General features: G+C 44.4%; 1 protein-coding gene across 1 annotated transcript in view; it reads right to left on the bottom strand.

Moving 5' to 3' along the window:
• The window catches only part of PPT2 (palmitoyl-protein thioesterase 2), a 25,163-nt gene that overhangs the window by 9,186 nt on the left and 3,568 nt on the right, over positions 1-12,409 (bottom strand). The window contains exons 3-5 of the mRNA XM_015824117.1: positions 9,069-9,164; positions 6,250-6,357; positions 5,289-5,372 (exon numbers count right to left, since the gene is read on the bottom strand). Of these exons, the coding sequence (XP_015679603.1) occupies positions 5,289-5,372; positions 6,250-6,357; positions 9,069-9,164 (288 nt within the window). The remainder of the gene's footprint in view (positions 1-5,288; positions 5,373-6,249; positions 6,358-9,068; positions 9,165-12,409) is intronic.

Raw genomic sequence — 12,409 nt, 5'->3', positions numbered from 1 at the left:
TGCAGTGTTTCCTCCTGCTTTTATAAAAGACATAAGCAATAAAACAAGTTCTACTAGACGAGCAGCGGTTCTCAACCTATGGGTCGCGATCCCATTTGGGGTCGATTGACCATTTCACGGGGATCGCCAAGCAAGGCTGTCCGCCATTTTTTTTCCCCTTTTCCGGCGGGTGCCTTACCTCCCTTGAGCTGGGCCAGCTGGTGGTCGGCCTGCTCCATCTCTGCCGCTTGCCAGCTATGCCTCAGCCGGCGCAGGGGGCGGAACCACGCATGCGCGGCGCTCCCGGGCAGGGAAAGTCCTCGACTTACGACCGGTTGGGTAGTCCTCGACTTATGACTGGTTTAGTCCTTGACTAACGACCGGTTTAGTCCTCAACTTACAACCGGTTCGCGGCATTAAAAAGGTTGAGAACCACTGTACTAGAGGCTAGACAGTCACTTGTCTGAGATGGTATAGGTCAGTGATGGCGAACCTTTTAGAGACCGAGTGCCCAAACTGCAACCCAAAACCCACTTATGCATTGTCGAGTGCTGGGTGGGTGTGGCCCATTGGCTGGGTGTGGCCAATTGGGTGGGTGTGGCTACGGTGGTAACAGAAGACTGGGTGGGACTAAAAAGTTTAGTCAATCAATTTCAACTTTGCAAGATCTTTTTTTTTCCCCATGAGAAGTTGAAATTGACTGAGTGAACCTTTTTTTTTTTTTTGCACACAGCGGCGGCGGCCTAAAGCGAAAAGGTTTTATAAAACCCAGCTGAAGGCCTAGGACTGGGGCGACAGCGCATGTGCCCACAGACAGGGCTCTGAGTGCCACCTCTGGCACCTGTGCCATAGGTTCGCCACCACTGGTATAGGTTCTCCTGGTTGAGCAGGGGGCTGGACTAGAAGACCTCCAAGGTCCCTTCCAATTCTATTCTATTCTATTCTATTTTATTCTATTCTACTCATTTCACCTTCCACTCTTTGGCACCCTCGATGTCTAGTTGGGATTGGGTTTTCCCAAAGCATTCTGGGAATCGTAGTTCTCACATTTCTGGAAACTCTGAGGTTAGGGGAGGAGTATTTTAAGCCTTTAAGTGGGGAAATTGTGAGTTGTTTGTAGCCACCAGAGTGGATAGGGCTAAGATATTTTTATTACTCCTCTAGGTGACAGAATATAAGTCTTCACAGATTTGAGGACACTCACGGAAGACATTATCTCTCTTAAAAAGCAGGCATAAAATACAGGTAGTCCTCTACTTACAACCATTCATTTAGTGATCGTTCAAAGTTACAATGTCATTGAAAGAATGACTTATCACTGTTTTTCACACTTACGACCATCGCAGCATCCCCAGGGTCACGTGATCAAAATTTGGATGCTTGGCAATTGGTTCTTTTTTATGATGGTTGCAATATCCCAGGATCATGTGATCCCCTTTTGCTACCTTCTGACAAACAAAATCAATGGGGGAAGCCAGATTCACTTAACAACCGTATTAGTAACTTGTTAACTGCAGTGATTCACTTAATAACTGTAGCAAGAAAGGTCATGTAACAAAATTCATTGAACAACTGTCGTGCAACAGAAATTTTGGGCTCGACTGTGGTTGTATGTCAAGGACTACCTATATGTTTGGGAGGGACTTAAGTAGAGAAGGCACCTATTTTCTCTTTAAAATTACTAAAAAAAATGAGCCTGAGTATTTCAGATTCACCTGTTCCAATGACATCATAGTTTCACTGGCCACACACCTCACATGGCCCCCAGGTAGAGAGTTAGTTCCAGGCCAAAAATAGATTTTCCTGCTCTACTTGTAGATAGATGAAACAACTACCGTATTTTCCGGCGTATAAGACGACTGGGCGTATAAGACGACCCCCAACTTTTCCAGTTAAAATATAGAGTTTGAGTGAGAGAGAGGGGGGGGGGAGAGAAAACTTGATGAGTAATATGCCAAACCACATGTGTAAAGGAATAAAATAGAATACCCGTATTTTCCGGCGTATAAGACGACTGGGCGTATAAGACGACCCCCGACTTTTGAGAAGATTTTCAGGGTTTAGAAAGTCATCTTATACGCCGGAAAATACGGTATTTATCCTCCAGGAAATTTCTAGTAAAGTTGTCGTGTCTGATGCATTTAATTATCTCCTTTTCCCCTTCTGGTTTTGCTCCTTTTTAATATTTGTGATCTGGCAATTATCTTTATGAATTAATGTGTAGTTTAGACTACTGTTTCCCAACCTTGGCCAACTTTAAGAGGTGTGGACTTTGACTTCTAAAATTCCCCAGCCACTGAGAAATTCTGGGAGTTGACATTCTGCTGGGGAATTCTGGGAGTCCAAGTCCACACACATTGCCAAGATCAGAAAATGCTGGTTTAGGTAGTTAGCAGAAATGATGCAGAAAAATAACATCAGGCCATGTCATATTAAAAGCTATCCCCGAAGCAAGGATTTCGAATGGCATTTCATGATTATCCGAAAGCCTGAAAGGTCAGGAAATTTGACATGCTTGAACTTTAAAGCCCTCAGCGGATCTGGCTTGGCTAAGCCTTCGTGAAAAGCTCCGGCAGGAAAAAAAAACCTAAGACTGAAAATCAGGCTTGTCAGATGCTATATTTTTTCTATCCTGCTCTATGGAGTAGAGAGTTGGTCCCTGACAGAAGGCCACCTGAAGAGACTAGAAGCATTTGAAATGTGGATTTACAGGCAGCTGTTACGTAGAAGCTGGGTTGACAAGATCAGAAATGAGGAGGGGATAAGCCGCCTGGGAAAGCCAAGGGAAATCATCAAAACAATTAAAAAAACGAAAATTAGAATATTTCGGACATGTGATGCGACACCCAGAAAAATACGGCATACTCCATTTAATCCTCCAGGGAAAGATTGAAGGCAAACGAGGTCCAGGCAGAAGAAGAACATCGTGGCTTCAAAATCTAAGGGACTGGTTTGGACAAAACTCAGCAGCACTTTTTCGTGCGGCTGCTGATAAAACCAGGATCGCCAACGTCCGATAACGGATATGGCAGGAGAAGGAGAAGGAGAAGGAGAAGAAGAATCACCAACGTCCGATAACGGATATGGCAGGAGAAGGAGGAGGAGGAGGAGGAGGAGGAGGAGGAGAAGGAGAAGGAGAAGAAGAAGAAGAAGAAGAAGAAGAAGGAGAAGGAGAAGGAGAAGGAGAAGGAGAAGAAAAAGGAGAAGAAGAAGAAGAAGAAGAAGAAGAAGAAGAAGAAGAAGAAGAAGAAGAAGAAGAAGAAGAAGAAGAAGAAGAAGAAGAAGAAAGAAGAAAGAAGAAAGAAGAAAGAAGAAAAAAACCGAGCAATGATTTTTCCAGTCACCTTGTATTCTCCATATTAGGAAATGTTTCACTTGCAAATAAAATCATGTGTACTCCTGCTTCTAAACTTTTGCTGGAGGCACAGAGCCAGCTCCAGCTGTAAGGCAGAGTTTGGACAGGCTCCTAAAAATAATCCCTTTTGGCAGGAATTCATTGGAGATTTGATTTGCTCTGCAGGTTCGAACAGAGAATCGTAGAGTTGGAGAGAGCTATTTAGAGTCCAACTCTTCTTGGTGCAGGAACTGAATTAAAGCATCCTGGACTGATAGCTGCCTAGCCAGTACAGGTAATCTCTGAGATCAATAGAGCCTGGAATTTTGGTCATAAGTCCTTGTGATCATAAACTCAGATACTGCATGAGCGGACTTTATTTTACGATAATTTTTAGGATGGTTGTAAAGTGAGTCACCACCATTGTAAAGTGAGTCATGTGGTGGTTAAGCAAATCTATTCTTTTTTTTTTTTTGCCAGAAAAGAGTCACTCTGAGAGTGAGAAGGGTGGTACCTAAATTTAATAAATAAATTTAAAAAGTAGCAAATTGCAGTCATGCGTCCACAGGATGCCACTGCCAGTCATAAATATGAGCTGGTTGCAAGTGCTAGTGTGATCACATGACCATGGGGGAGAGAAGGAGCAGCAGTCATAACTTCAACAACGGGTTATAAGTAGCTTTTTGAACATGTCTGTCGTAACTTCAAGCGGTTGTTAAATTACCAGTCGTAAGTCAAGGACTACCTGTATAGCAATAACGACAGCACTTAAGACATATACTGCTTCATAGTGCTTTACAGGCCTCTCTAAGCGGTTTACAGAATCAGCAACAATCTGGGTCCTCATTTTACCAACCTCAGATGGACGGAAGGCTGAGTCAACCTTGAATTGTTCAGAATTGAACTCCTGGCAGTAAGCAGTGAGTTAGCCTGCATAACTGCAATCTAACCACTGTGCCACCATGGCTCTTAGCCCAGTGGTGGCGAACCTATGGCATGCGTGCCAGAGGCGGCACTCCGAGACCTCTCTATGGGCATGCGTGCCGTGCCCTGGAGATGGTGAGGGACTGGCCCCCACCACCCTGGCCCCACCCACCTAGTCTGCCATGACCACCGCGGCCATGCCCACCTGGCACCCAGTGATAAATAAGTGGGTTTTGGGTTACAATTTGGGCACTGGGTCTCTAAAAGGTTCGCCATCACTGTCTTAGCCTATCTCGTTTGGCTTCAACTCAGAAATGAAGTCTCTGCAGCCTTCCATACATTGATGAACTAAAACTCCTTCATCATACGTCCTTCATCATACGTCTTACTAGCAGAGCCTTGTGGGAGTTGTACTTTAGCAAGGTTCAAAATTTCCCTGTTTTTCCATCCAAATTGGACCATTTGTTTCAAGGTGGCTTCAGCTGTAGTTTTCTTTCCCAGGAAGAACACCCGTTCATGGTTTAGGAGCAAATTTTCGGTTGGTCCAAGTATTAAGGCAGCTAAGATAATACAGGTAGTCATCAACTTACAACAATTTGTTTAGCGACCATTTGAAATTACAACAGTGACTATGACTGTTTTTCACACTTATGACCGTTGCAGCATCTCCATGGTCATGTGATCAAAATTCAGACGCTTGGCAACCGGCTCATATTTATGACAGTTGCAGTGTCCTGGGGTCAGGTGATCACCTTTTACGACTTTCTGACAAGCCAAGTCAATGGGGAAGCCACAGTCACTTCCCAATTGTGTTGCTAACATAACAGTTGCAGTGATTCACTTAACAACAGTGGCAAGAAAGGTCAAAAAAATGGGGCAAAATTCACTTAGTAACTATCTTGCTTAATATCGGAACTTTTGAGCTCAGCTGTGGTTGTAAGTCAAGGACGACCTGTATTTTGAATTAATCACAAAGCAGGAGTATGTGGTGCTTGCTACCCTACCACTCTCCCTTCTGTACTGGAATTGAAGGATGTCAAAACACATTTACCACTTGCATTGGGGTGAAGTCTCTCATCATTCAACACGGCCAAGAAATTGCTATTGTTGAGGTAAAGATCTCTGTGGTGTGGGTCTGAAAATGCAAAAGATGGGAAGGGGGAGAGAGAGAAAAGTTGAGAGTCATTTTGTTTTGTTTCTGTATCTAATAGGATATGTTAATTAATTCACTAAATCAACTTCAAGGTTTAGGGCAATGTATGAGCCCACCTACATCTCTCTTTCCTCTAGATTTAAGATATGAAACTAGATCTTAACCAATTTTTAATACCAGAAATGAGCAATTAAAAAGTGCTAATTTAGCATTTTTGGCATAGATAATACTATTTTGGCTGTGTAAGCAATGCCTCATACAGCCCCCACACTGGGAACCAGAAAATGTGGATAAATATTGGCCTTTTAAGGAATTATGTTGAAGCACAGGCCAAATGAAACATCCCATTAAGACATTATTTAGTTTTAGCTTAGTCTATAAGCATGAATTCAGTGACTATAATTTGAAAGCCTCAGCTTATGGCTTAGTGAGTTGTATTCACCCAACCCAATTACATTTAGCCATCCAACTTAGCTTAAGACAAGAACCTGTCTTAAGGTTTACCCATTGCATTAGCCACAGTGCAATTTCTTTGGTTATGGGTTGGTGTTATTATCTGAGCTACTGGAGCTTCAACAAACCACATTTAAAACAAACCATGGCCTCACATAATATGTGAATTCAACAATATAGGTCAAAACATTCTGGAGAGAGAGAAATTCCCGGAGGATGGGATCCAGCACAAGTCTGAAAGCTTGGAAGACAAAATCTCTGGTCCTGGTGACCGACCCAGATTGGATCTTGCAACATTATCCTGGGACATGTATATTCATTTGTAGGTGAAAACGGTTTAAACCCTCAAAAGCCCCCCATGAAATGAAGAATAACTGCTGAAGTCACAAAGCAGACCGAATTTTACCATTCCAGTAGTTACAGATGGAGACATCTTGACCCAGCTGTGTGTAGCAGAGGCGGTAGAGGTTGCTCTTCATGTAGTGTGGAAAGAGCCACTTCAAGTACTTGGTGTCTGAATTGAAAAAGAAATGGAGAGAATGCCAATGAATAGTTTTCCCACCACTATTTTAAGTTCCGGATCTTCTACCCTTTGGTAACCCAATCTGATGTTTCCAGACAGGATGGCCCAAATCACCCATAATCCCCAGACATTACAGATAGTCCTCAACTTACAACAGTTCATTTAGTGACCATTCAAAGTTACAACAGCACTGAAAAGGTGACTTATGACCATTTTTCATACTTATGACCGTTGCAGCATTGCCATGATCAAAATTCAGATTTTTAGCAACGGACTCATATTTATTGCAGTTTCAATGCCCCAGGGTCGTGTGATCGCCTTTTGTGACCTTCTGGTAAGCAAAGTCAATGGGAAAGCCAGATTCACTTAACAACCATGTTACTAACTTAACAACTGCAGTGATTCACTTAACAACTGTGGCAAGAAAGGTTGTAAAATGGGGCAAAACCCATTTAACAAACGACCCACTTAGCAACAGAAATTTGGGGCTAAATTGTAGTCATAAGTTGAGGACCACCTGTATGCCTTTGGGAAGTCTAAAGCACACATGACAACTAATTGTGGTAGCCATCCCTAATCCTAGCTCCTTTTCAAAGTAAATAGCTCTACGCATGCCAGCTGTCAACGCTGCTAACATTGGATGTTCTTGCTTTGACAACATATGGAGATGCAGCCTTTTTCTTTCTTATGCTTTACTCTTAGAATTAGATGATGCTGGGGGAGGAGGCGGAATGTGGTGGGAGTTAGTTAGACATAACAATATTGTAATAGTGTGTGAACTCAGGGCTTTTGAAATAAGAGATGATAAGAAATGGCAGATTGGAGAACAGGAGGGAAAGCCTGCATTTCAACCTAATTGGAGAATGTGATTTATGACTGTTAATTATTAGAGGAGGGAATTGTGTCTGATACTATGTGCTAAGGGGAGAGGAATCCAGATTTTGGCTTCGCTTATGTATATGCCGATGCTATGCTGCTCGAATAAAGATTATTTAAGGTAAACGACGCCTCAAAGTTCTTTGAAGAGTTTCATCTGTTGGAACCATGACACCAGCTAATTTGGGAGCTGAAATCCCATCTATTTGGAGGTGGCACCAGTTGGAAAAGCTAGGGCTGTCAAAATTCCAGTGATTTCCATCTTAGTAATGTAAATATAAATATAAATATAAATATAAATATAAATATAAATATAAATATAAATATAAATATAAATATAAATATAAATATAAATATAAATATAAATATAAATATAAATATAAATATAAATATAAATATAAATATAAATATAAATATAAATACATGTATAAGAGTAAATACAGTGATTCTTCAATTTACAATTGTTCGTTTAATGACTATTCAAAGTTACAAAGGCACTGGAAAAAGCGACTTATGATCATTTCCCACACTTAACAACCGTTGCAGCATCCCCATGGTCATGTGATCAAAACTCAGATGCTTGGCAACTGGTTCATATTTACAACGGTTGCGGTGGGCCAGAGTCTTGTGAACAGCTTTTCCTGACCTTCTGACAAGCAAAGTCAATGGGGAATCCAGATTCACTTAACAACCGTGTTACTAACTTAACACCTGCAGTGATTCACTTAACAACTGTGGCTAGAAAGGTCGTAAAATGGAGCAAAACTCGCGACCTAAATTTCGGGCTAAATTGTGGTCATAGGACTAGGACTGCCTATATCAGGGGTAGGCAACCTTAGCTCTTTTATGACTCGTGGACTTCAACTCCCAGAATTCCTGAGCCAGGCTGGCTCAGGAACTCTGGGAGTTGAAGTCCACAAGTCATAAAAGAGCCAAGGTTGCCTACCCCTGGCCTATATAAACCCATGTTTAAATATAATAGAAACAAATGCATAAATGGAGGTGCAAAAATGAAGACATGAACGGTAAACCAAATAGGATAAGGGAAAAGATACTGGAAATGAAATATTATACCAGTGATGGCAAACCTTTTAGAGACCGTGTGCCCAAACTGCAACACAAAACCCACTTATTTATCGCCGGCGTGGCCCACTGGGTGGGCCTGGCTGTGGTGGTCATGGCAGATTGGGTGGGAGTGGCCAAGGTGGGCGTGATCACCTCGATGTTGCTAGTGGGGAGGGATGCCTGTGGGGGTCGGGCAGGGTTGGGGGAGATCCATGGGGTCTCTGCCAGGTGGGGCGGTGGGCAGGAGGCTCGTTCTGCGGGGTGAGGCGAGGCAAGGCGAGGTGAGGCAGGGCGGGAGTGCCATTGTCACAGGGCAAGGGGTGGCAGGGGCAGGGGCGGATGCTGCCTGACACCATCGATCTCTGCACACAGAGGGCAGCGAGCATATGGGTGCTGGGCTGCATCCAGCCATGTGGGACCTTGGCGAGTTAGCGGGCAGCTGGTTGAAGAGGGACGGTTGCCATCTCCAGGGCCTGGCCTGTGTGCCCACAGAGAGGGCTCTGAGTGCCGCCTCTGGCACGCGTGCCATAGGTTCGCCACCACTATATTATACTTTGCTATTAAAGAAATGGCCGGTATCCATCAGAAATGTAAAACAAAAAGTTGAGGTTGTAACTGTACTTGTTATTCCATTGCACCGAAAAGAGTTAAGTCCCTGGTTTTGTTTGGTTTTTTCCTTTTCCCCTTACACTCCAGTCTTGTGTCCCAAAGTCCCACACAAATGTCACCAGAGTGTCCTTTATCCTTGTTTCATTGCTTACCCCCATATTGCCCCATTTGCGGGGAGGAGAGAGAGATGAAGGTGTCCACATTGTGGTCGGGCATCGTAGAGAGCAGAGCACGACAAATAAGTCCTCCTGTAGGACAGAGTGAAAATGTCAGGGAATTGAGCAGCCAAATGGAGTCAGAGACGCTGACAAGAACTTGTAGTTTTCCATAAATAAATATACTTAACATCTATATTTACAGTACAGTAGATAGTCGGGCAAATGGGAGAATCGTGAGGTAAATCACAGAGCGTACAAGGCACAGAGAAGAAAAAAGGCGGGAAAAAAGGGAAACTCCCCCTCCACACCCACAGCAGCCAATCACAGGGCAGATCACCTCACGCAGGAGCCAGCTCTTTCCAAACTACCGACCACAATTGTATGTTCTGGCTCACTGCACAACGCCACAGCTCCTCCAGCTACTAAACTGAAAGTTGGTCTTTGACCGCAAATAAAAATTATTATTATTATTATTACTAAATTGAAAGATCTTAACCGAAAAGAATCAAGAATCAAGTTTTAGAAAAGGGGCGACATGGCACTATTTGTCTCTAAATCTTCACCCTCTCTAAATCTTCACCCAAATAAAAAAATGGGTCTTCCTCTACATTGACTTTTTTTGGGCCTTCCATTAAAAACACCAACCTTTCACACTATGTAGAAGATTTACAAATGGGGCCTTTGGAGTACAGTAGTCCTCAACTTACAACTACTTGTTTAGCAAGTGTTTGAACTTGCAATGCCACTGAAAAAAGTGACTTATAACTGGTCTTCACACTTATGACCGTTGCAGCAGCCCCACAGTTACGTCCTCCAAATTTGGGGGGTTGGCAACTGACATGTTTTTAAGAGAGATGCAACGTCCCAGAGTCATGTGATCACTAGTTGCGACCTTCCCAGCCGCCTTCAGACAAGCAAAGTCAATGGGAGAAGTCGGATGTGCTTAATCACTGTGTGATTCACTTAAAAACTGTTTTAATAACCATAGCAAAAAAAAGTCATAAAATCAGGTGTGACACACACTTAACCACTTTGCTTAGCAATGGAAATTCTAATCCCAATTGTAGATAGACGTCGAGAACTACAGATAGTGCTCGACTTACGACCAAAATTGAGTCCAACGTTTCTGTTGAGAAGAGATTTGTTAAGTGAGTTTTGCCCCATTTTACGATCTTTCTTGCCACCGTTGTTAAGTGAATCACTGCAGTTGGTAAGTTAGTAACCCGGTTGTTGAGCAAATCTGGCTTCCCCACTGACTTTGCTTGTCAAAAGGTCGCAAAAGGGAATCTCATTACCTTGGGACATAGCAACGGTCACAAGTATGATCCAGTTGCCAAGCAGCTGAATTTTGATCACATGATCACAGGAATGCTACAAGGGTCATAGCGATGAAAAACGGTCATAGATCACTTTTTTCAGTGCTGTTGTAACTTTGAATGGTCACTAAATGAACTAAATGAACTGTTGTAACTAACGGTACCGGTATTTCTCCTCAAATTTGGAAACACTTGTGAGGTTCGCAAATAGATTATGACAAGTGACATCAAAAATTATGACAAACATTACAAACATTTGCATGCACAATGAACTTCCTAAATGCAAACTAACAGAATGATACTTGCCCTGGATCGGCCTTTTGATGAGCAACCGGAGGCAGAAACTCAACAGCCCTTTTAATTTCCCACAGAGTCTTTAAGCTAACATGGTTTTAGGCCAGTGTTTCTCAACCTCAGAATCTTGAAGATGTTTGAACTTCAACTCCCAGATAAAAAAAGATCTGAAGGGAGGCTTAGAGATGATTGGGTGGTGTCCATACAATCCAATCATCTCTTTCTTGAATGCATATTTATCTAGGCCCCGAGTTGCAAGCCAGGATGTTATGAAAATCACCACCATTTTGCTTTAGGCCTCCAGTGCAAACAAATATGGAAAAGACGACAAAGTGAAGTGCACACACAAAGGAAGCATTTGAACTCTACAGGTGAACTATTATTATGGCAGATCCATTTATGGTTCAGTGTAGGCCAGTGGTGGCGAACCTACGGCACGGGTGCCAGAGGCGGCACTCGGAGCCCTCTCTGTGGGCACAAGTGCCGTTGCCCCAGCCTTGCCTTCCCCTGTGACCCCCTCCTCTCCAGCAGCCCCCTGAAGGAGAGTTGCCCTCGAGTGTGGCCCACATGGAGCAGCGCAGCCAAGGACATGGCAGCCAGGCAGTGTAGACAAGACTCTGCCCTCTCGCCCCATCATGCAGTTGATGCTGCAGGACTCAGGCAGAGGGTGTGGCCGCCATAGCGCTGCTGGGCTGCCTTGGTGATCTGCGGGCCCTGGAGGTGGTGAGTGGTCCTCTGGGCGGGGCAGAGTGGGGGCGGAGCAGGTAGGTGGGGCGGGGGCGGGGCCAGGTTTTGGGCACTCGGTCTCTAAAAGGTTCGCCATCGCTGGTGTAGGCCTTAAATATGTTGTTGCTCAGTTTAAGCAAGGCCACTCAAATCCAGACCTCTCTCTCCAGACCAGTGATGGCGAACCTATGGCGCCCATGTCAAAGGTGACACACCACAACATTTTGAGTGATGCACCAGATTCACCAACCCCCAACAACAGCTATTCTCAACAGTATCCCCTGTTCTTGCATGGTTTTTGGAGGATTCACTGGCCGCACAAGAATAGGTTAGGGTTTGGGTCACATGAGAATGGGGTGTGAGAATGGGGCATGCTTTTGCACGGTTTTTGGAAACCACAGAGATCACCAAAAAGCATTTTCAGAAGCTGCTAAAGCAGTGGTTCTCAACCTTTTTAATGCCGCGACCCCAACCGGTCGTAAGTCGAGGACTAAACTGGTCGTAAGTCGAGGACTAAACCGGTCATAAGTCGAGGACTTTCCCTGCCCGGGAGTGCCGTGCATGCGTGGTTCCGCCCCCTGCGCCGGCTGAGGCATAGCTGGCAAGCGGCAGAGATGGAGCAGGCCGACCACAAGCTGGCCCAGCCCAAGGAAAGTAAGGCACCCACCGGAAAAGGGGGAAAAAATGGCGGACAAAAAAAATGGCGGACAAAAAAAATGGTGGACAGTCTTGCTTGGCGACCCCCATGAAATGATCAATCAACCCCAAATGGGGTCCCGACCCACAGGTTGAGAACCACTGTGCTAAAGGAACGAAGGCCTTGTGTGACCCAGAACTGCCTTGGATGGGTCACAGGGGACCATCAACAGAAAGCCTCTGGAAGGTAACTGGTGCATGGCAGGGAAGGAGAGGGAGGGAGGGAGGCAGGGAGGGAGGGAGGGAGGGAGGGAAGAGAGAGAGAGAAAGGGAGGGAGGGAGAGAGAGAGGGAGGGAGGGGGA

The sequence above is a fragment of the Protobothrops mucrosquamatus genome, unplaced genomic scaffold, assembly GCF_001527695.2.
Source record: "Protobothrops mucrosquamatus isolate PMUCROS unplaced genomic scaffold, P.Mucros_1.0 scaffold2129, whole genome shotgun sequence".
Classification (NCBI taxonomy): domain Eukaryota; kingdom Metazoa; phylum Chordata; class Lepidosauria; order Squamata; family Viperidae; genus Protobothrops; species Protobothrops mucrosquamatus.
This window is presented reverse-complemented; position numbering and strand designations above follow the sequence as displayed.